Source organism: Polypterus senegalus, chromosome 3 (genome assembly GCF_016835505.1).
Source record: "Polypterus senegalus isolate Bchr_013 chromosome 3, ASM1683550v1, whole genome shotgun sequence".
Taxonomy (NCBI): Eukaryota; Metazoa; Chordata; class Cladistia; order Polypteriformes; family Polypteridae; genus Polypterus; species Polypterus senegalus.
This window is the reverse complement of record NC_053156.1, coordinates 52,874,523-52,900,528: the sequence shown is the minus strand read 5'-3', so window position 1 is coordinate 52,900,528 and position 26,006 is coordinate 52,874,523. Positions and strand designations below refer to the sequence as shown.

Genomic DNA, 26,006 nt, shown 5'->3' with positions numbered 1-26,006 from the left:
GCATCAAGTTTATTTCTGATAACCTCACTGAATCCATTATTGCCAATTACCAAAATTTCAGTTTTCTCTTTATTTAGTTTGAGAAAATTACTATTCATCCATTCAGAAATACCAGTAAGACATTGTGTTAGTGTATCGAAAGAGTCGGAGTCATCAGGTGCTATTGATAAGTACAGCTGTGTGTCATCAGCATAGCTGTGGTAGCTCACGTTGTAACCTGAGATAATCTGACCTAACGGAAGCATGTAGATTGAGAATAACAGCGGACCCAGGATAGAGCCTTGTGGAACACCATATCGATATCATGTGTCTTTGAGATTTGATTACCACAACTCACAAAGAATGTTCTCCCTGCCAGGTAGGATTCAAACCAATTTAAGACACTGCCAGAGAGGCCCACCCATTGACTAAGGCGATTTCTAAGAATATTATGATCAATGGTGTCAAATGCAGCACTCAGATCTAAGAGGATGAGAACAGATAAATGGCCTCTGTCTGCATTTACCCGCAAGTCATTTACTACTTTAACGAGTGCAGTTTCTGTGCTGTGATTTGTTCTGAAACCTGACTGAAAAGTATCAAGAATAGCATGTTTATTGAGGTGGTCATTTAACTGCATAATGACTGCCTTCTCTAGAATTCTACTTAAGAAGGGCAGGTTAGAAATGAGTCTAAAATTAACTATGTCAAGAATATTGTCAATTAGCACGCCTGATATTTCTTTGAAAAACCTTGTTGGTATTGGGTCAAGGACAGGTGGAGGGTTTCAGTTGAGAGATTATACTATGTAATTCAGGTAAATCTATCCTGGTGAAAGCATTTAATTTGTTTATAATGGAGTACCGGGGCTAAACACATCTACTGTTGACCAGCAATGTTAACTAAACACAGCCACATGACATCTGTTTATTTTTAACTGGAGGGTTTGTATGCTTTGAAAGGTTGCAGAATGGTTAAGGACTCTAAGTGTGACCAGTCACTTGTTCTTACCGTCAGTTCTTTAGTTCTTCAGATACCCTCCCCAGTTTTTGATCTTTGAGGTGTTTTTATTTTTCCTTCTTTAACGCTGGCCTTATTCGATTGCATTCTTGCCTTCTTTACTTATTTCACATGATGTTAACATTCTTTCTGCAGCTGCACTTCTTATTATAACAAATCCACAGTTTATTTTCACCACCGTTCTGCTCCAGCTCAAAGTCCTCCACGCTCATGTAAACCAGAAGTCCAACTGGAGGAAAAGCCTGGGAAATTAGGAGGAAGTAGAGATTCAGCCTTGGAGGGGATTACTTATGTTGATGAGATTATTTGAACCTGTGAGCAAATTACTTAACCTACAAATGTACCAACTCAGAACACATTTAATGTAGTAATAATGAGGATTTGTGATTTGTAAACTATTTTGGATTAAAGCTTACTAAGTACAACTTTCAAGTACATTCATCATGCCACTGCACTGGCCTCTTATAACCAGACAGCACACATTTCCACAAATATAAAGCACATACAGTAAGTCCCCTTAGAGACCCCAGTCTACATGTTTTGATGACTCCTGTGTGGTCAGTTGTGCCCTAAGGAGACTGCAGCTCCACATACATTTGCCTCTCGGGAATCCTGGCCTACACAAGCCAGCCCTGTATGCTGCTAGTTTATTTTGTATATAACCTCCCCGGATACTTACTTTCAAAACAACAGGAAGGTTTGCTTGTGAGTCTTGGCAAAGTTGAAACAGTCCTTTTTCTGTATTTGAAGACATATCAAAGCCTGTGAAGTAAATGTGAAGTCAAACAGCCGGCGCTTCATGGATTCCATGAACCCCGAGATCTGTGCTATGATTCGGGAACAGCAGGCTGCTTGTTTGACTCCAACTCCACTCCTGTAAAGACGGACTCTTTGGCTCCCCAGCATCAGGAGTGTCTTTTTGGACCTTTCTCCTCTGTGGCTAAAATGGCTAAAAATGAAAGAGTCACTTAGTTAACAGGACAGGCCTGCGCTGTTTAAACCTAACATTTGCTGCTTTATCCTTTCCTATAAATGTCTTGATTTAATTGATTTTTCCATTAATTTTGAAAAGTTTCATTTGCTCCTTTTTGTTAACTGTACATACTTCAAGATACCATAATTGTACACAATAATAGTATTATTTACAAAAAGTTTCTTGCATTTACACATGTAATTAATAACAAAAAATAAGCCTCACTTCTTACCACAAAAGTACAAATACCATCGCTTCATAACTCTACACAATATAATAAAAGTGAGCTGAAAGTGTCCAGCTGAGCACAGGGCTTCTCATTATACAATATACATCAGTGGTCTCCAACTCCAGTCCTGGAGGGCCGCAGTGGCTGCAGGTTTTCATTCTAACCCTTTTCTTAATTAGTGACCTGTTTTTGCTGCTAATTAACTTCTTTTGAATTAATTTTAATTGACTTGCTCCTGAAGACCTAATCCCCGTACTCAGGGGTGTCAAACTCCAGTCCTGGAGGGCCACAGTGGCTGCAGGTTTTCATTCTTACCGTCTTCTTAATTAGTGACCAGTTTTTGCTGCTACTTACTTCTTTTAATTAACTTGACTCAGGCCCTTTAGTTGTTTCTTTTTCCTTAATTAGCAGCCAAACAATAACGAGACACAAAACAAGCTGCCACATCACACAATATCTGAAAATAAAAAAAGGTGAAGGTCTCAGTAAGGTTGGTCTCTCAACTCACCAAAACACTTTGACGATATTCTTATGAAAAACAGAAAATCAACAGTTTTGGAAATGTCAGCTGTGGCAGAACGAGAGTAACAACAAGCCGTGGAATTAAATAATGAGTTAAATCAACAGCAAGGATTGGCTTCTCATTAAGAAATTAATTGGAGTTTGAAACCCCAGTTTAGTTGGTCATTTCATGTCTCATTTCTGTTTGGCTGCATTTTAATGAGGAAACAAATCAATTCAGAGGACTGAATCCTTCTAACAGGGCTATTAAAATGTGAATTAGCAGTGAAAACAGGTCACTGATTAGGAAAAGGGTTAGAATGAAAACCTGTAGCCACTGCGGCCCTCCAGGCCTGGAGTTTGACACCCGTGCCTTAATTGCTTCTTTTTCCTTAATCAGCTGTCAAACTAACAGGACCAGCAAACTGTGTCCATCATACAATATCTGAAAATAAAGAAGGGTGAAGGTCTCAGGAATGTTGATCTGCTCAGGTCCACAAAACAATTTAACAGAGCTCTTAGAAAAGAGAAAATCAATAATTTCGGAAATGTCTGCTATTGCACAATGAGAGCAGCAACAAGCCATAGAATTAACGGGTTTAATTAGCAACAAGACTCACTGCCTAATTAAGAAACTGGTTGGAGTGAAATTGGTTGGAGTTTGAGGGCCTGACTTCTGTTGGCTCACTCACTTCACATTTCATTTCTATTTGGGTGCCATTTAAGGAAAGAAATGAAGCAATTTAGAGGAGCAATTAAGAAATTCAGGGGAACAAATCTTAAAAAACAAGTCAATTAAAATGAAAGGAAAAGGAGTTGATTAGCAGTGAAACTGGTCATCAGTTAAGAAAAGGGTTACAATGAAAACCTGCAGCCACTATGGCCCTCCAGGACTGGAGTTTGAGACCACTGACATACAGTACAGCGTTCAACAGTGGTGCAGAGCTGTACATCTAGAAGCCAAAACTGGCATAGCAGCTATCGTCCAGGTGACAATATAAAACATGTCTACAGGTTAATGTGTTTCAGAAAGAAGAGACATGACGGAAGTGTCTAAAACTATGACAGGAATTAGTACAGTGATTGAGACTGTGACTTTAAAATGAGTTTCATCAAGAAAACGTGGAAACTTGTTAAGGCAACATTTCACATGAACATTAGGAAGTTTTTCTTCACACAGAGAACAATAGACACATGGAATAAGATACCAAGTAGTATGTAAGACTTTAGGGGCTTTTAAAGCTAGACTTGATGTTATTTTGGGAGAATTCAGTGGATAGGACTGGTGGGCTTTGTTGGGCTGAATGGCCTGTTTTTGTCTACATTTTTCTAATTATTTAAAATGATTAAGCCAGACATTCAAAAAAGTCCTAAAAACAATATAGAACACAATGATAAATAAAACTACAGTGTATTGGCAATTTTTCTAAATGTACATGTCATAACATATGGTATTTCACAGTACTTACACTCAAAATGTAAAGAACTTCTAAACAGTATTCACCACCTTGGGGATTTTCACATTTGAACTTTGAATCTCAGTGGGTTTTATTTTGGCTTTTATGACAATGGTCAAGACTTGTTGATGTCAAAGTGAAGACACAGTTGCTTGCAGTGTTCTTTAGTCTTCATTGTATAAGTTAGGCCACCACACTGACTCACTACAAGTCGGCCCTCCCAGATAACGTGCATTGAGACTCCAATCAACAGAAACTACAGTCGGGTGACCTCCATTGAGCTAATTCCAGAACTTCTAAACCAAATGGCTGCAGCAGTCCTGATTTAAGTGTGCAATATTGATGGAAGTGAATACTTTTGTGTTCAATTAAATTGTGCTTTATATTTGTAATGAATTTGGACCACTTTGCAGAGATCTAAGTGGGTTTAATGTGGCCTTTTTGTCACTGATCAATAGAAAATGATTCTTTGATGTCAAAGTGAAGACAGTTCTCAACCTCTTCAGAGTTGCTTGGAATGTTCTTTTGTCTTCATTGTGTTGGTTAGGCCACCATACTGACTCATCACAAGTCAGCTCTTCCACATAAGGTGCATTCAGACTCCAGTCAATAGAAACCCTACACAGGAGTTCTCCACTCAGCTAATTCTGGGATGTCTAATCCAACTTGCTGTCCCGGTGATGATTTAGGAGTGTCATATTGAAGGAAGTGAATACTTAACTGGATTCATTAATTTGTGTTTTATATTTGTAATGAATTTGGACCACTTTGCAAATATTTGGTTAACTGATATGAAAAGACCAAATTAAATCCACTGTGATTTAGTCTTGTAAAACAATTAAATGTGAAAACTTCCTACAAGTGAATACTCTACATAGGCAGTGTATATGTGCACTTCAAGGTTACTTATACCATATACACATTGAATACAGAGAGACCACCTAGTAAACAATGGACTCAGTATTCTTACATATATTCGTAAGCTCTTTTTGCCAAGGGTATTTCATTAACCTCATCACTTTAATAGAATTAGTTTGCATGTTCTCCCCGTGTCTGCGTGGGTTTCCTCCTGGTGCTCTGGTTTTCTCTCACAGTCTAAAGACATGCAGGTTAGGTGCATTGGCAATCCTAAATTGTCCCTAGTATGTGCTTGGTGTGAGTGTGTGTGTGCCCTGCCCGGGATTTGTTCCTACCTTGCGCCCTGTGCTGGCTGGGATTGGCTCCAGCAGACCCCTGTGATCCTGTGTTAGGATATAGCGGGCTGGAAAATGACTGAGTGACCATGTATACTAATGGGCCTAAAATTTGGAAATTCAGTAACAGTTCCTTGAATATTCAACTACCAACCTCAATTAAGCTTTGTGGAGGTTTTTCCAAGAAGTATGCAGAGGTTTGCTCTCCAGGCTCTGTCCATTTCTGTTTAGACCTAATGTAAACCCCCTCTGGTCTCATCTCTATATATAATCTTCATTTGGATCTTGATCTTTGTTTGTCCACAAATGAATTAGAAGAAGAAGCACTAGATGGCAGTAGAGAGACAGCTAAAACATAGGCATTGCATTAAGAATCTCCTCCAGGCTTATACTACTGAAGACTGTAGTACGCCAGTCACACCTCAAAACACAGACATTCAAACTAAACAAATTGTTGTGCTTTAAATTAACTAAAGAGATCTTCATTTGGATCTTGATCTTTGTTTGTCCACAAATGAATTAGAGGAAGCACTAGATGGCAGTAGAGAGACAGCTAAAACATAGGCATTGCATTAAGAATCTCCTCCAGGCTTATACTACTGAAGACTGTAGTACTCCAGTCACACCTCAAAACACAGACATTCAAACTAAACAAATTGTTGTGCTTTAAATTAACTAAAGAGATCTTCATTTAGATCTTGATCTTTGTTTGTCCGCGAATTCCACGCATGCATAGACCACCTTCCAGTTTAGTACGTTGTTGTTACTCACGGATGTCAACAATGTGCCGGAATAACGAAAGGGGTGGTGGACAGTGTTACGCTGGTTAGCTCCTGAGGCCTGGTTAGAGAATGAGATTGCAAGTTAAAAGGTACGTGCCTACGTAACATATGAATGAAAGAAAGACAGTGGGTAAAATGAATGACAACGTAACAGCACGTTCTGGGAATTATTATTGTTACAATGTAGCCGGCGAGTGCCGTCTCACAGTTGTACCGTGGCTTGCTCACATGTCAGTGAAGTGATCCCTATTTATGCTTTAAAGAGCCTGGATACCTATGTGTCCCCCTTTTATAACCATTGCTCCATGTATATTGCCTTACTCTTTGGATTGCCACAAAGCAGAAAGGTTGAGAAGACATTGTGAGAGGAAACGATAGCTTCGTGAAAACGAGACGGACTGTGAACGGACAGAAGCAGAAATGCTCCTACACCACCACATACAAGCGTAATTACTATTCGGACAGTGATTCCGAGTAGGCCGTTTTTATCGAATCAATGTCCAAGGGTTTTCTTTTGTAATTTTGTTTCCCTTATAAAAAATCATAATGCTTTGGGCCCAGTTCATGGCTGACAGCTGCATTTGAACAGGGAGCCCTTCACAGACAACTTTAACACGCGCAACGTAGTTGGGTGCACATGGCTAGTTTAATATAAATCATCTAATTTGCTTTGCAACTTTCTAAACATTGACCCCAGCACTTTTGATAAAATCACTTGTGGTAAATTGGAAAGGGATATAATATCTGAAAGAGCCTTTTCCTCTAGAGCATGTCTAGATTCTGCTAGAGTTTGACTGATAAAACCTGTGGCACCAGGTTTTGCACCCTGTGTTGGCTGGGATTGGCTCCAGTAGACCCCCATGACCCTGTGTTAGGATATAGCGGGTTGGACAGTGACTGACTGACTGACTGGCAATCAGGTTTCATGACCTTGCAGGACCCTGTATGTTGTACAATGAAAAGATGTGCTGAACTGGAAACTTTCAGATCATATCTGAATTATACTACAAAGAGATGAAGAATGATTGCGTCAATTGAATAATGTACTTGAGTTTTAGGAAGCAGTTTTTTGTTTATTATTTCTTCGTTATCACCTAATATATAATGCTGCATGTGTGTTGGTGTTTTTGTCCGGTATGCAAATCCACTCTGTTGATCCTGTTTTTGTCAGATTTGCACAGATTCCCCATCTGTACAGGCGAAGACCACAAACTGTGCTTCATTCCAAATTGTTTCCCTTTGCAGAAATGTATTTAATGATCCACTTGTGTTTGATTATCGAAGTGCGCTTGAGAGGCATTTTTTGTGTTTGGCGCAGGAATGCAAAGTTGCTGCCCATGGTGGGTTTACTTAGTGAAATTATAGTTTGTTTCACTGAATGATAATAGCAACAGCTTCATTAATCTGTTACATATGATTCCAGAATGAGCAGTCAGAGTTTTACTGAAAGCATGCAACTGATGACATATGGAATTTGTTAAAGGTAATATCTTCCTAATACGGTTTATGGATTATGTTGAGGTATAAAAATTTAAACTACTGGTAATCTTAAATAAAGACTGATCATTACAAGAAGATGCTTCGTTCCAAAATTTTTCTACTTGGAAAAATCAATTTTGTGACCGCACTTGCACTTGTTGGAAGTGCTCCTGGGGTTTGGCATAGGTACGCAAAGTTGCCGTGATGGGTTTAGCTAATGAAATTCTAGTTTGGTGCAAACATTTTTCTCCCAAGGATATTTATTTAGTGACCGCACCTGCACTTTTATTTCCACTCGATGGACAGTGCCAGATATCCCTGCTAGTTCAGTTTAAATGTGCACAAAAATATCAGGAAGATTTTTTAAGCTCAGGACCTGAATGTACAACAACAATACTGTAAAAAGGAAATAAGTTTGTAAGAATTTTTACTGTAAAGCCATATAGAAACTACAAACATTTCTATCCATCTATCGTCAAATCCAGTTCATTACACGTGCAGGCCTGGGCAGGAGTCCATCACAGGGCCTGCTCATGCGCAGTTTTACACTTACTTGCATGGCCAGTTTCGAGTCACTGATTAACTTTTGGATGCGGGTGAAAAGCCACACAAACACCAGGGGAAGGTGCAAACTCTGTATAAAGGCTGCTGGAGATTCAAACCAATGTGCCTCATTTACAAAACTTAGCGTGCATTGGACTGCAAACGCATATGTGTGCCAGAAAAAATTGAAAATGCAGATGGCAAAAAAATCAGATTTTTTAAATCTGGTGTACGCATATTTCTACGCAATTTACCCTTTATAAAACACAATCACCTTATATATGTGCAGATGTGAACGACGCCCTGAAACATCCATTTATGGAGCATGATAATCAACATCATACATAAACAATCACGATATTGCAGAACTTCATTGGCTGATACAGCAGCCTCCCTCCTGACACATCGAGACCCCACCACCTCCATTAAAGAGCAACCAGCAACTGAGAACATAAGATCAAGTGTGGCATTACAGTGCCTCTCCACTGCATTCTGGGGTAAGATGCCAGTGTCTGAGTGGGTAGCCACAATTATCTGGCACATGTAATGACATGACTGCTGTTACAATGAATAGCACAGGCCATGTGAAAAACTGAATGTTCAGTCAGTTGCCTTACCAACAAGTCAGCCACCATGAACAGCATCATCATGTCTGTCAAAGCTGCTTTGTATCAAAATGAATGAATCATGGGTTGGTCCAGGCCACTGACTAACCACTGAGATGTCAAACACATCTTGGCATCATAGATGACTTGTGCTTTAATGGAATGTCACGGCCCCTCCTTGGTGCTCTTATTGCAAAATGAGTGCAATAAATTGCTTCAGTTACGTTAGGAGAACTGGACAGTGCTGCAAATTGACTTTAAACGTAAATATACGCATGTTTCCCTGTCAAGTTTTCTTTTATAAATCCTGACATTTGCGTGGAAAGTTGTGTTGGCACGTTTCAAGCCCCCTTTTGTGTCTAATCAAGCTTTATAAATGAGGTCCAAGAACTTTGGAGCAGTGAGGTAACTGTGCTACACATAATGCAACTATCCCTACATCTTTTAGGTAACACTTTTACAAAGCCAGGGTTATCAAAATAATTCAATGCAAGAGTCTTAAAAGTGTTGTCAGATTTGCTGTTTAAGCAGAACCAGAGTTGGATCTGGGTCACGCAACAAAGCAAACAAAAAAGATCCATCCATCCATCATTTTTTTCCATTGTTCTTTCCTATTCTTTTGATTATTTATGCTTACTAAAAATATAGTTCTTTTTTTAAAACCTAATTGAATATTAACACATATTATACAAATTAATAAAAGGATAAGTACACACCCTGCCAGCTCTACCTGAATGGTGCTTTGCTGGTGTAATAGTTTCCATACAGCTCCATTTAAACTGGCGGATTGATGAACTGGGGGTAAAAAAGGAGCTCACACCCCACCAGCTCTGTGTTTTCTTTTGTTTTACATCAATTGCTTCTTATCTCCTCTGTATGGGAAGCTGCAACCTGCCAGCATGTGACACCATTTTGGCTGTTCTCTCACAGGCATCTTGAAGCAGACACCAAGCTTTCTTTTGCCCTGCTTTATGGCTGATTTGGTCTGCAGTCATGGAAGCTGCTGAAGTCATTCTAGTGCAGCACTTTGTGATTCCTCGTTTCAGTTCTGACAACTTCTTAAGCTTACATAAGTAAAATAGGTAGACCCACCATCAAGCAAATATGCTTTGAGTCCACTGAGTTGGAAATGCAAAACAACAAAACATAAATCTCCAGCAAAGTGAAGGGTAAGCCAAAAGGGGGCTGCTCAACCATAATCCTACTAAAGGAGGCATAAACATATGATATACACACTATAAAAACAAAACTAGCACTTCCATCAAGTAGGAAATAAATACATATTAGTAATAGTCAGTCTGACTTTATTCACATGAGTTGTCTCCCTGATCCCCTGAATAGATATGACAGTAATTGAGAAGGTGCAGTTTCAGGTTTCAGGGTGTGGCATTCAAAGCACAATCAAGAAATCCACAGAAACAGCCTCTGTAATAATTACTGCCAACATCGGCAGACACAAAATATTGCCTAAGAGGCAGGAGGATAACTAGTGGAAAATTGACTTGAACACTGCTGAGTACCCTACATTGGGTTTCCCTTGAAATGGGTGTTTTCAGAATATCCCTCACTATAAAGATCACCATTCTGCTATTGGAAGACAACTAAAATGTCCAAAACAATCCTTAAGCATCCAGGGAATCAAAGCTGAGATAATAAGTGACATGTTTTGTGCCCAGGCTGGCCATAGTCTCATATATTCAGATGTAAAAGAGTAGATAAAATTCCACTGCTTACATTTTCAACATGTCAGACTACTCATCACCATAGATAGATAGATAGATAGATAGTGTGGCGAGTGGCTGGGGCTGCTACCCAGCCAGGACGCCCAGGAGGACCGGAGGAGGGCTTGCACCTCCTCCAGACCACGAGGGGGCGACCGCCCTGGTTGCTTTGGGGACCTTGTAGGGGCCCGTGGTCACCGCCAGGGGGTGCCCCAATTCCTGGAGAGCCCTGGACCTCAGCACTTCCGCCACACCCGGAAGTGCTGGGGGGAAGAGGATTGGGGACACCCGGAGTGCTTCAGGGTACACAGCCGGTGCTTCCGCCACACACGGGAGTGCCGGCGGAAGATTACTGGAGGACACCTGGACCACATCCGGGTGGATATAAAAGGGGCCACCTCCCTCCATTCGATGGCTGGAGTCGGGTGGAAGAGGACAGAGCTCGGAGGAGAGGAGTAGAGGCGGACCAGAGAAGAGTAAAGGCATTGTGAGAAGGCCAGGACTTAAGGGGTGATTGGTGCTGTGGCACTGGGTTTGTGCACTTTGATAATTGTAAATATCGTGTAAAATAAATGTGTGTGGTGAAAACATCATGTCTACACGTCTGTGTCTGAGCTTTACCCCACAATAGGTATAGATAGATAGAACGTTATTTGTCCCCAGGGGGGAGTTCTTTGAATAAATAAATACATAAATAGGTAGGCAGATAGATAACTACATAAACCAAGAAACAAACATCCATCCATCCATTTTCTAACCCGCTGAATCTGAACACAGGGTCACGGGGGTCTGCTGGAGCCAATCCCAGCCAACACAGGGCAGGAACCAATCCTGGGCAGGGTGCCAACCCACCGCAGGACACACAAACACACCAGGCCCAATTTAGAATCGGCAATCCACCTAACCTGCATGTCTTTGGATTGTGGGAGGAAACCCACGCAGACACGGGAGAACATGCAAACTCCATGCAGGGAGGACCGGAAGCGAACCCGGTCTCCTAACTGCGAGGCAGCAGCACTACCACTGCACCACCGTGCCGCCCAAGAAAGAAAGAAACAAACAAACAAACAAACAAATAAATAAATATACACACATACATTGGTCTAAACACCCACCAAAATGACTATAAAGCAGAAAAAAGGTTACAGTCCCCGTGAGGCATTATGTAGATGTATTACTGTTTGTATGAAGGAGCCCCCGTAGCGTTTCTTTACACACTTCTGCTGAATAATTCATTGCCTTGAAGTCCTCAGTGTTAGTGTGTCACAGAGAGGATATGCAGCATTGTTCATAATGGCTCTCAGTTTCGTTTTAATTCCCTGCTTTTGCTACGACCTCTAGGGGGTCACGTCCCACATTAAAGGAATGCAGTCTCCTAAGGCAAAATAACCAGCTCTGCCCTTTCTTATATAGTTCCTGTATTACGTACATTTTGCCAATTGCCATACAGCTAAAATCCTTTGAAGTCAACCTTCTCACCTGATCTTTCTGTGCAGGTCAAAAAACAATTGAAGGTTGCTTTTTCTCCAGCGTTTAAATTGGGTATTCTGTTATTTGAATCTTCTGCCCCTAAGGTATTGATTCTGATTCTACTGTACTGTTTACTGTCAGTCTACTCTGATGTACTGTTAGCTTGCATGTGTTTGTGAAGACATTTCAAAGTCTGTTTTAAATGATACTATACTTGTTATGTTGAATTGTGGTCTAATTTTGTAACAATAATATCTATGAAGGGTGCTATTTAAAATAAAGTTTGATCGATTGACTGACAACATAAATCAAATTATACTGTGAGTGTCCCTTTCAGTTGGTGGTATGTCAAGATGTTCTTGGCAGCTTATGAGATGAGTTAAGCCAATGTCACATTACACAACTTTTAGTCGTGGGGTATGTCAGATTTGCCAGCTGTAGAAGCGAATCGTGTTGCAGCACCATGTCAAATCACATGACTGAATTTAAAGCCAGGGTCACATTAACCAACTGAGCATTGATCTTTCAGCTCCATTTCTTGACAGCTAATTGTGTGCAACCCGACAGAAAGGGTGGTGTACAGAGTACTAACAACTAGAGCAGGTTTGGCAGCAATCTCTGTGCATTGTTTTGTTTTTCCATTCTTTTATAGTATATAAAACATGGGACATCAAGCTGATGAGCTTCTGTTTTGTTTGTGAGGTCCATAGCCCCATTGCTGCCTGACAAAGCTGGTGGTGTACCGGCATTGTGTGAAGGGCTAACAGCAGTGATGCATTCAGCTGCAGTCTTGGCTCTTTTTTATTGTATTCTTTTTTCTCTTAGCACATAAAACATGAGACATAAGACAGATGAGTTTCTCTTCTATTTGTGAGATTCAAAACACACGTGTTGCTTATTCTTCTTCGCTACATTCGATGCATTGTGAACGCTGATTGGTTCTCAACTATTGCACGAAAAGAGCTTGCCACCCCATTTTCTCCAAGAAGCAAATCAAACCTGTTTGATTTTATCCTAGCCAGCTTCAGATTGGTGGATTTCAGTCATTAGGTATGTCACAGTAGACGATTGACTTCACGGGAGCGCACTGCTGACTGCCTCTGGCTGGCTAAGATTTTTTTAAATGAAGGCATAGAAAAGTCATCTAATGTGACATGGGCTTTATTTTCAGTGTGCAAACTTCCCCCATGGTAATCAGGGAGATCCTGAAGATCTGAAGTGTGGGCTAAACACTGAAATCTTATTGTGATATTATGGAGTATTATGGCTAGGGATCTGCACTGGCAATCGAAAGGTTGCTGGTTCGAATACCGTAAATGCCAAAAGGTACTGCTCTGTTGGACCCTTGAGCAAGGCCCTTAACCTGCAATTGCTGAGCACTTTAAGTAGTGAGAAAAGCGCTATATAAATTCAAAGAATTATTATTATTATTATTATTAGAATAAAATAGCTGTGGAGAATGTTATCAGATATGAATATCTTAAGTAGTTACACACATAAGCAGTTTACAAACAAAAGCCATTGCACCTTGTACTTCTGAGTAGTATCATGCAGAACAGTCACTTTCATGAGACTTATGCTGTTAGACGCTGTTCATGAAACTCTAAAATGGCAATTATATCATGCACATTGAGGTAATTGCAGCCATAAATCAATTCACCATCCTGCCCTGACAGACCAAAAGTGCAGCCCTAGTTAGTTAAGAGCGCTGAAGGAAGAAGTTGGTCACTTCGAGGATGAAGGAGTGTTCCCTGCAATCTAAACACTGTTGGTGTCATTTTGTTATGAGACAGAGGACCTCCTGAGATTTCTGTGAGCAGAAATGCAGTGAGCGATGAAAACACAAGCCAACAATCTTAGTTGAGGGTAGACTGGGGTCATTACTGACACAGAAAACAACCACATGATACCAAAACCAAATCACTGAACCCGACATGAAACTCAAAGTGAAAAAGGAGTGAAGAAACTTAGCGCTAGGGCCTAGTCGAAACTGAAACCATCTGTAAGAGTTGTACGGAACTGTAAATGTATTGACCAAGCGATGGTGAGTACTATGACTGCCATCATATCTATAGTGGCACTTCATGTGATGTCAGAAATACAACTGAATTAGTCGAATGGCACTACTCAGAGTATTGCATAAACAATTAAAACAAGATACCAAAAAAAATTAAACTTTGTCAAAATACACTTCAAATCTGTAATCCTGAACCTAAAAAACACAAAAAACTAAACTACTTGTATAGAACATGTTAATTATCACACACTGTACTTTCTGCTACTCATCATTAAACTGCACTGAGTACGATTTGGAGTTGCTACAATGACATTTTGGCAAAATGGACCAGCCTACCGCATCATTTTTTCACTTTGATTTTTGGGTTGTCTTTGAATTCAGCTCTCTGTAGGTTAATAATTTTCATTTCCATCAAACGATGTGGCATCCTTTCGTTCCTAACAAATTACCCAGCTCATATCACTATAGATATCCAGCTGGTTTTTTTCCCCATTGAGATCTGATGCGTTTTCAAAGTGTTCCTTTAATTTTTTTGAGCAGTTTTATTTAAAGGTCGGGAATCACAGGGTAGAAGGGTCCTTTCGTCAGATTGGTCGGCTCAGCACTGACTCCGCTGTAGAATGGCCAATAGGGGGGAGGCAGCTTGTTGGTGGAGGTCTCCAGGACTCTGACGGTGTCTGCCTTGTCTCTGACTCCTTTCCTACAATCTGGCTGTGGTTCTACAACTAGCTGGTGGACAGATATTTTGGTTTTCATTTTTGTTAGTTTCTACTTTGGTTTTGATGTATTTTAACAAATCTGTATCCTTATACGTGAACATTCTTTATTTAGGGAGTGGTTTAATCTGTTGTTGCAATTTGCCCTGAGCATTGTAGAGGTTCTCTGCGCCTGCACTGGGTGAGTAGTGCCATGTAAGAACAAAGTACTTTGTACCGCTGTATTGTATTTCTAAGGTGGCCATGACAGATTGGCCATCTAGCTCTGTGTTCTGTTTTATGTGTTGTATTTACCCCATTTTTTGACATGCATTTCACTCCCAACCTACCTGGAAGAGGGTCCCTCTCTGAATTGCCCTTCGCAAGATTTCTTCCTTTACTTTCCTACTGGGCTTTTCTGAGAGGTTTTTCTTGTCTTCTTAGGGAGTCAAGGCTGTGGGAGACTTTTAAAGTCCATTGAAGCATTACTTGTGTGCCTTTGGGCTACACAAGAACGAAATTGTCATTGTTGATGACATCATTGTCATTGTCACACAATTGAATGTATCATGGGAAGGTTGCCACAGCAACAATTAACACAAACCTCATAAAATGGCAGGGCCTTTTACCAAAGGAAATGGCGTCTAAAAATATTAGACAACTTTTAAATTTAGACGCTACACAAAAGGGAAATGAAGAGAATGGATTTTATGAATGAAGGAAAAAAACTGAACATGTGTGAAGCTTAAGGGAAACAACCCAAGAAAAATAAAATAAAATGTCAAGTATAACAGAATCCTCTTGAGGCTTGTCGAAGTATGTAAGTAAGGGCTCAAGCCCTTAGCCTCGTTGAATGTTTTAACCTCTCCAGCTCTCCCACCAGTGAGAATCTGTCTGCCAGCTTCTCTATACTTTCTTGAATGCCTAGTAATTGGCACTGACTGATCTGTAACACCATGTATTTAAGATTTATTTGAATTTTCAGTCTTTCAAAAAGTCCAAATCATTAATTAGGAGATCTGCCCGGAGCTCCTGTATTACACACATTTAGTTAGTCTGCTTATGTTGGGATGGACACACATGTAGCTGAGTATCTGCATGTGAAAAACTAGAAGCCCTTCTTTTTCAGAGGAATGCAGTGAATTATTTTAAGATACTTCTTTCTCTCAGAATCTAAAGAATTTGTGGTCAGTCTGTAAAGAATTAATCTAAACAATAAACCCTCCGCCAGATTGCTGTGCTGTCCACCAAGACACAAATGAGCAGGCACTTCTTTCTCCACATCAAAACAAGCCATCATGTGAACCAGGAAAAGCTGGTAATTAGAGCCACGTGGCTGGCAGGCAGGGCAGATTTATATGCAGTATAAACATGTGGGTGAAAAAAGAAACGTTTACCAAGTCCAGACACTGAGATCTTTGATGACCACAGAAAGAAAAGCCCTGCGTGCAACTAAGCACCGTGGAAAGAAAACAAGGCTGTGCCTGTGATCTCTCACGCCATTTGTAATTTTTATGAACCTCAGCTAAGCACAGAAATAGAGAGACACTGGACTCCTGCCTCATTGAACTGTGTAACATCCGGCAGGTTATGTCCAGCCAAATGGGTTAGAGAGACGGGGGGTCTGATTATAAAACCATCTGTGTAATCCTCAGCAGTCAGAACCCTGCCAAGAGCAGTAAGAATTACCGGGTGCTTGATCTCAAAGCCTTTTGTATAATGTCAGTGTATTGCATGAAGCCAAGAAGCTAAAAGGGAGGCCTTGCTCCTGATTTCACAACTTCTGTTTGACCAGCACTCCCAGCCGACAGTGTTCTCTCTCAGCTCCTGTGCTGTGCACAGACAGAGACGGTGCTCCATTTTAAAAAACCGTCTCCATTTGTGACTGAATAAGCACAGCGTCACAGAGAGAGAGAGAGAGAGAGACGGGGCTTTTGATCTTATGCTGTGTTCACGTGTTATGAGGATTTTCAAAGTTAACATTTGTAACATGACTCCCCTTCTAGTTCGTTCTGTACGTGTGACATTTAGAATTGCATTTTTGTGAGAATAGAGAAGTCTCTGTTGATATACTACTCTACCAAAAAAAAACCAATTGAAGTGTGACTATTTTTGAGAAAATAATAAGCAAACTGAATGTATCAAACATGTGTTACATCAATCTGATAACAATGTTGACCACAAAAAATTATAAATAAATTTTAATACATTTTAGTCAGTGATACTTTAGATTTTGTCAACTAATCTCCCACTGTGAACACCTAGGTGATTTTAGGCATCAGTGAAAAAAGGGATTCATTAATTAATATTGCACACAGCTTTCAAGATGGATATTCTCCACAATACTGTATATGAAGGATTGAACCCTGAGCAGGCTCCTGTCAATCATGGAGAATCCACTGCATCCACTGAACAGTATCATCTCCAGACAGAGGAGCGGCTTCAGCGACAGACTGCTGTCACCGTCCTGCTCCACTGACAGACTGAGGATATCATTACTCCCCCACACTATGTAACTCTTCAATTCCACCTGGGGGGGGGGTAAATGTTAATATTATACAAGGTTATTGACTGTTAAACCTTCATTTTATCACTCTTTAACTTAATACTAGGCTGACCCGCCTTTTAATGTGACCGCCTTTTAAGTTGACCACTTCTTAAGGCAATTCAATATGTAGATCAATTTGATATTTTATACAAACTCATTAATTTGGTTATATTGCATTTGAGCGGTATTACTTTAATACTCATAGTTTCCGTTATTTTTGTGATGAAATGTAAACTTTTTTTCTATATTGAGGTCGCCCTTTTGAACCCCCCTGATATTTACTATGCGGTGAGGCATTTGTACTCCATCAACATTAATTATTTCCAGAGACATAATTTTGTCTATTTTTCCAGTGCATCGCGCACAAAAGCAAGGGAACGTTGGGAGCACCAGAACTCTGCTCACATCATGTCGCTTCATACCACAAGCTGCAAGTAGTAAGTCTGTAATAAGTGGAATACCGCTATGCTTTCCACTCATGGGACGGAAGGACAATCCCAACCGCTTTTATATAGTAAGAAAGAAGAAGAAGATATCGCACAGTCTGGAGTAGAAAATCACCTTTTACCTGGAAAAGCGAAACTACAAATCCCATCGTGCATTTCAAAATGGACGGGGTGTGTGTGAAACTCCCCGCCTGCATAGCACTCACAGGACGGAAGGACAATCCCGACCGCTTTTATATAGGATTGTTTTTTTATCAGTATGCTGCTGCTGGAGTATGTGAATTTCCTCTTGGGATTAATAAAGTGTCTATCTATTTATCTATCTATCTCTCTGTAAATGATACTATCAAGGACCCGCCCTACTAGCTCAGATGTTATGGGATTATTCTAAATTAACACCATTTGGTAAAAAAATATTCACCAATCTCACAGATACTATCAGACTTACAATTATACCTAATCCTTAAATGGAATCTTTTGGAGTAACAGCAGCAGGAATAAGATTATGTATCAGTAAATTAACTGTGATTTCCTGTGCTGTGTTGCTTGTGTATTCATTTATTTGTCCTGCTTGAAAGAATCCTAACCCACCCTCCAGAACTCAGTAGGGAAATTCTTATATTATTGAAAACTAGAAGAAATAACAAAGCTACTTCAGAATTCTTTAAACAATATACTTATGTAGTTCTAAAAAAAAAAAGCCTGCCAGGCTTCTACCTCTGTTCTGTTTTCTTTTGATTACCTAATACAGGGGTCTCCAACTCCAGTCCTGGAGAGCTACTGTGGCTGCAGGTTTTCATTCTAACTCTTTTCTTAATTAGTGACCTGTTTTTGTTGCTAATTAACTATTTCCCTTTCTTTTAATTGACTTTTCTTGAGACTCTGACTGCTGAATTGATTATTTTTTTCCTTAAACAGAACCTAAACATAAATTTGATGTGAAGTGAGCCAACAGATGAGTAACTAAGTTGGGGCCTAAAACTCCAACCAACTTCACTTCATTCAGTTTCTTAATTTGAAGGCAATTCTCGTTGCTGATTAAACCCGTTATTTAATTCCATGGCGCTCATTTTGCCATGGTAGACATTTCCAAAACTGTCAAAATGTTTTGTGGACCTGAGCAGATCAACATTACTGTGGCCTTCACCTTTCTTTATTTTCAGTTATTGTGTGATGGACGCAGGTTGTTGTTTATGTGTTGGTACATTTTGTGTCTTAATATTGTTTGGTTGTTAATTAAGGAAAAAAGAAGTATTTAAGGGGCCTGAGTCTTAAGTTGTGCATCAATTAAAATTAAGGCAAAGAGTTAATTAGCAGCAAAATCTGGTCACTAATTAAGAAAAGCGTTAGAATGAAAACCTGAAGTCACAGTAGCTCTCTAGGACTGGAACTGGTGACCCCTGACCTAATATATGTGAGAAAATATTAGTGATATTTTCAGATAACTCTCTGAACTGGTGAGTAGTGAACCTCTTGTGTGATTATGATTTAAGTCATTTCAAACTTAATATTAATTAACTTAATATTAATTGTTATTTGGAAAAAGAAAAGAAATAGAAACCAATTTTGTCTCAGATGAAGGCATCAGCCAAATAATAAGTAATATTATTAGGTCACTGTGGTGGGCTGGCGCCCTGCCCGGGGTTTGTTTCCTGCCTTGCGCCCTGTGTTGGCTGGGATTGGCTCCAGCAGATCCCCGTGACCCTGTAGTTAGGATATAGCGCAATGCTATTCATTTTCCTCTTTTACATTAACAAGAATATATAACACAATATTTAATGTCTTTAGACACAGAACAAGAAATGAGTACCCCAGATATAGCGGGTTGGATAATGGATGGATGGATTATTAGGTCACTGGAGCTGCTTAATTGTGAACATGATAAACTTGATTGTTCATGAGTAAAACACTCCTGCATTAGATTAATTCCTGCTTTTCCTAGTGGCTTGGGTTTTTTTGTTGACCATTGCATAGGAATTTTACAGAAAGGTGTAACCAATAGTAATAATGTGAAATTTTAGAATGTATTATTTTTAAATGTTAATGAATTTAATTTGTGTATGCCATTCATTTCTTTTCATGTTTTTCATCAGTTGGTTGTAGTCCTCCTTCAAAGTCCATAGACGTGAAAATCAGTGCTTGAAGTGGAAATATATAAGTGATGGTTCCCTATGTGTTACACTGATAAACACTGTCAATTACTAGAGTGTTGTACTGTGTTAGCCATTATGGATGTAGTGAGACGATGAAATCAATCTTGCCTGAAGATGGGGCCTGAGTTGCCTCGAAAGCTTGCATAATGTAATCTTTTTAGAAAGCCAATAAAAGGTGTCATTTTGCTTGACTTCTCACTACTGATAAACACTGTGATTGAACAGTAGACATGTATATATATATATATATATATATATATATATATATATACAGTATATATATATATATATATATATGTATATATATATATATATATATATATAAGGTAATTCTGTAAATAAAAATAGAAGGAATACTGTAAAGACATGGGGTTGGAATGGGTATCCCATTTAATAACAAAAGTGATAACAGAAGAAAGAATCAAAAAGGTAAGTGTCCTTGGTCCTTGTTAGCTTCTTGCTCAAAGGTTCCCCTTCATGAAGTTCTCCTCTCAACCTGAGTGGGGTCCAAAATGAGCAGCAATTTCAGTAGCTCCTGGGTTGAAGGGGGTCTATTGTTCTGTTTCTCCTTCTTTACTTTTGTATAAAAAAATCTCATTTATGAAAATTTTGTGTTGGATTTGTCTTCAGGGATGTGATTATCTGGTTCCTGACCATTGTGGAGCCAATGATAGAAAAATAACTAATCTAATTCAAGTCCTTTAAGAATTCTTTTGATCAATGTGTCAAAATTAAAGCAGAAATAAGCTTTATAAATAAATAACACATTCTACTAATAGCTTTAAAAAAGGCAGGCTTCACATGACAGTCAATGGGCTACAATGCAATTAGGACTTCCTCTATCACCCATTTTTATTTCCTCTTTTTAATTTCCTTTATTGGGTTATAACATAGATGTGTATTCTGTTATAATAAAGCAATGGATGTTGACACAAGGCAGGTTGAATGCATGGATTTATGCTGTTAATATCAAATTCTGACCCTACCATCTATGTTATTAATGCACACAACAAACACCTTGGAAAGTTGGTATTGATAACAAAGGCCTCATGTGAGCATGTCATGAGCTCATTTCTAATTAGACGACAAGTCAGCACTTAAATTTAAGGGCTAAACCAGTAGTCCATAATTTAGCATGGACAGGGCCAATTAGCACTTCTATTACTGCACTGGATTTGGATTCAGTAACTGGGAATTGCTTCTGAAGAACACTAAACTTTTGGTCATGTTCCTCAAACCATTTTGAGATGACTTTTGCTTGGTGACATGGTGGATTACCGCGCTAGAATTGTGCATTAGAAAATGGGTACATTGTTGCCATGATGGGATGCACATGGTGAGCAACAATGCTCAAATTGGCCATGGCATTGAATGGTATTAATGACCCAAATTGTGCCAAGCAAACATTCCTCACACTTTTACAAAACCCCCAATATCCTGTTGACACAAGGCAGGTTGGGCACATTCATTCATTCTGACCCTGAGCAGAAATTGAGACTCATCTGACCACACTACATTTTCCAGTGTTCAGCTTTCCAGTTTTGCACCCACCACAGTCTCAGCCTTTTGTTCTTGAGTGACAGGAATGGAACCTGACGTGGTCTTCTGCCATTGAAGCCCATTTACCTCAAGGTTTGACTTGTGTATTCTGAGACTTTTCTGCCTACCACAGTTGTACAGAGTGGTTATCTGAGTTAGCCTTTCTGTCAGCTCAAAGCAGTCTTGCCATTTTCCTCTGACTTCTATCAACAAGACATTTCCATCCATAGAATTGCCACTCAGCAAATGTTTGTTTTTGTATTTCACACCATTTTGAGTAAATTCCAGAGGTTGTTGTGCATGGAAATCCCAAGATCAGTAGTTACAGAAATACTCAAACCAGCCCGTCTGGCACCAACAATCATGCCACTGTCTAAATTACCGAGATCACATTTTTCTCCATTCTGGTGTCTGATGTAACCATTAAGTAGAACTCCTGACCTGTATATACATGATTTTATGCATTGTGCTGCAGTTACATGACTGGCTGTTTTTAGATAATTGTATGGATTGGCAGGTGTATAGGTTTTCCTAGTAATCTGAGTGTATTGTGTCAATCCATAATGAGCACTACTATATCATGAATCCATCTATAGACAGATGGGCTAAGTAGATTACTCATAGTATCACAGTAGGTCAGAGGCAGGTATGAACTATTAGGCTTTACTTTTTCCTACATCAACCTGATCTGACTATATTTCCATATTGTGAAGAAAAACACAAGTCTTCATCTGACCCGGAAGTGCTATGGAGTCAAATGGACAGAAGAACAGGAGCACTTCCGGGTCAAGGACTGGTTGAAACCCAGAAAGCTGAGCCGGAGTTGGGAGGGAGTGTGACGGAGCTGCTGGGAGTGAAGGATTGTATTTGTGTTTCTTATTATTGATTATTGTTTATGGTAGTGGATGTGCTTTTGGGCACTTTAAGCACTTTATTGAAGAATATTAAAATAATTCTGGGTGCTTTTAAACCAGTCTTTGCATCTGTCTATTGGTTTTCACGGGGCAATAGCGCCAACAAGCGTCCATTAACTTACAAGAGACTTAACCAGGTAAACTCAACCCCAGTCACTGCATCAAAATACAATTCTTGCTGTTCTCATTTTTTACCGAAGTATGAGGAAATAAAGAAGAATATCATTCTAACAACTCTGGGTAATTCCCTATCATGCTGGAGGAACTAGTTCAGATGGCAGTGCTAAATGAAGTTATTCAAGCCTGGCACAGCCAGAGGATGAACAGGGAGGAAATTACTAAAAAAACTAAGGTGTTAGAACAAGAAATTAAAGAACAGTTTGTTATTAATTTGTGCATTATTTGATGTATGTTCATTGTAAAAGAGCAAAACAGAGGGACAACAAAGGGTTTGGAGTCACAAAGGGAATACTTCATTGATGTTGTAATAATAATAATAATAATAATACATTTTATTTATATAGCACCTTTCCCATGCTCAAGGCACTTCACAGAGTTTAAGATAGAATGGCAGGGTATACAGTATATCGCATTGTACAAACCACATAAATAAATAAAGAAGAGTAAGATAGTGAATTCAGAGAAAAGCCTAAAAGACAACAGAATTGATGGTGTAGCACACACACACATACAGGTTACATGAGCATCTTGACATGGAGGTAAACTGAAAGAAGGGTAATAAAGTCAAGTAGAGCTAAAAGCCTTCCTGAACAGATGAGTTTTGAGTTGTTTTTTTTAAAGAATTCATTGTAGGAGATGAGGGTTGCTAGCAATGATGACTAATACAACAAAGCAATGGAGACTTGGTTCCATGTGGTCTTCAGTTAGATAGAGTGATATTGTGAATAATGTCTTTTAATATTGGAGTCCCAGAGGGGGAGGAGGACGAGGATGGAGAGATGGGCAAAATCAAGCTGGGGTTTGTGTTCTTCATGTGCGTCAGCACCTACTTGCATGTGGAGAAGGCAAACAGAATTGTGGCACTCCTGGCTTCTCCAAACACCTTTGAAACCTTTAGTTTAGCCCCTGTTGAATGGACAAACCCATTACACCTTTATTGCTTTTCAGAATCAGGAACTTAAGGAGCAAATTGCTACTCTAGAAAAAGTAGGTTCAGGATACCTGTCCTCAGTTGTTAGCCAGTCCATCAGAGGGCAGTGTGCTTCTTATTCATCATTCTTTTAACTATTATAACCGAGTTATAATTAAATCAATATGCTATTGCCAGGCTTGCCTTACATTCTATAAATTATACAGACACTCTCTTGGCTGTTTGACAAGAGGCACATAAACCCGAGGTACTATCATGAAAATCTGGATATATTTACCAGCAGAGATGGCAAGGCTATGTGATTAAAGACAGGCCTACTGCTAGCTACACTGGTGTAGTCTTCCATTAATTTAGTGAAGAACTGGAGGCAGAATGCCCCTCTACACTAGTAGTTCAAGTAACTCTAACCATCCCTAAAGTCTCGGTGCAGACCGCCAGTAAATTCTGACATGTTTGTTTTTTGTGTTTCAGGCCTGTCTTCCTCTGTGGAGGCGAACACATTGCTGAGTCCGGCTTCATTGGCAGTGAAGGTTTCCCCAGCTTTTACAAGCCAAACCGCAAGTGTACATGGTATATCACGGTAGGTGCTGACTCTGGGCAAGAATGGGAAAACTCATCAGATATCGGCACCACTCCTTTATGAATTTATAGGTTTATATACTGTAACTGTCAAAGGTACAATGACATTCTTACTTCCATGTGCTAATCAACAAGCAACCTGTTACCACTCTCCGGTGCCATTATTAGTTAGTGTTGTATATTTGTATGTCCATTAAACAGTTAAATTTATATTGATCATGATTGACATTCCTGTTGTTGATAACGTCCAGTAGAATGTTAGGAGGTGTGATTTTAAAGGGGTTAAAGGAAGTTCTTAAAAGGGATTTTACCTGTTATACTGAGAAAACGCAGTGAGAAATTGACACACATTTTACAGTTATTAAACAACTAGTTAAGAATCCCCTTTCAATGTCCATGTGTCATTAATCAATATTGTAGTTAGTATCACAACCTTACCTCGAAATGTTTGTCTTCCTTACATGAACAAAATCTCAGGACATATTTGTCCTAACCTTAGCATTGTAACAAAAATCAGACAAATACAGTATCTCATTAACCTCATTGATATAAACAGTTAAAAAAATCATATGAATTTTTACAAACATGCCTTGTTTTTCTAAAGTTAGAATAGAATTTAAATCAACATATAAATGTAGCAGATACCTGTTTCATGAACAGGGTGAAGATTAGCTTCTAAAGTTTACTTTGACATGTAGGGAATTATTATTTTTATTTTGTCTCTTTGGCCAAGCTGGAGACTTCCCATCAACCCATCCATTTTCAGAAGCCAATTTATACACAACAGGTTTCTTCAAGCAGTGACCTTCTCGTGTATGAAATAATTTTGAAAAGGAGTGCCACTGCATTGCAGAACAAGCACACACAATTTCACAAAATACTACATTTCCATTTCCAATTATTTGCTTAGCAGATGCTTTTATGCAAAGTGACTTACAAAAGAGGTCAACATAATTGAGCTCCATCAGTATGTTTGGGAACAAGTCTTACAGAACAAGATTACAACATTGATGAGCACAAGTGTAGAGCTCAGAAGAAAATACAAGATAGTTATGATTCCTAGATTATAAAATTCTAACAGCTGTTCTCAGTTAGACAGAAATTCACCCATGAAGAGAGTTTTCAAATGCTTCTTAAACACATTGAGGGAATCAGAATTTCAAATATAGGCGAGCAGCTCGTTCCACCAGCCAGAAACAACTCCTACATAGACTGGATTGAGATTTGATACCAGGGAGATGTGGTATCACTAGACACTGTCATCTGAAGACCCGAGAGGTCAAGAAGGAGCATAAGTCCTCACAAGGGTCTCCATATGTATAAGTGCTGACCCACTGACTACTCTATAGGCAAGCATCCAGGATTTGAACTTAATACTGCCAAAGTAGTTATCTGAAAAGGCCAATTTTGAGTCACAAATTTACCTGAAATGGATGTCTTTTGAATGCGGAAGAAAACCTTGAAGATCCAGGAGAAAAAAAATGCAGACAGCAGAAGGACATGTAAAGTTCACACAGCCGTCTATCTGGCTGGAAACTTGACCTGCTTTTCAGAAATAGCAGAGCTAACCAGCATACCACTGTGTTGGCCACAAAAAGGAGTCTGCAGACATAAAAGCCAGCTCTGCCCTAAACCTTGGCTCTGTTATGCTTAGTAACTCAAAGGCAGACCAAGTCTGATAGTCGTAAAGGCTGCACTCTATAATGTTTCTAGCAGACCTTGTTGTAGAAGCTTCTAATTTATATTGCTTTATCAAGTGCTTTGTTTCTGTGTCAGCATACATTAAAGGAATACTCCACCCAGCAATTATATTTTTTTATATGTTACCTAGCCCATGTAGTTTGTAGTATATTATGTTTCAGCCAGGGTCTATTCCATGATTTGTTATTTTCTGGCTAATTGTTATTGTTGCTCTTTTTGAATTATTATTTTTACTATTTCTACACAATTTGTTTATGATTTAAGATTTATGCGCAGTCTCTTTAAATTTTCTGAATTTCCATGTACTTTGTGGGCAGAGCCCCAGGAGGCGGGGCCACCCCGACATTGCTG

General features: G+C 39.3%; 1 protein-coding gene across 1 annotated transcript in view; it reads left to right on the top strand.

The window, feature by feature from the left end:
* The window catches only part of LOC120525140 (procollagen C-endopeptidase enhancer 2-like), a 108,186-nt gene that overhangs the window by 20,049 nt on the left and 62,131 nt on the right, over positions 1–26,006 (top strand). The window contains exon 2 of the mRNA XM_039747199.1: positions 23,847–23,955. Within this exon, the coding sequence (XP_039603133.1) occupies positions 23,847–23,955 (109 nt within the window). The remainder of the gene's footprint in view (positions 1–23,846; positions 23,956–26,006) is intronic.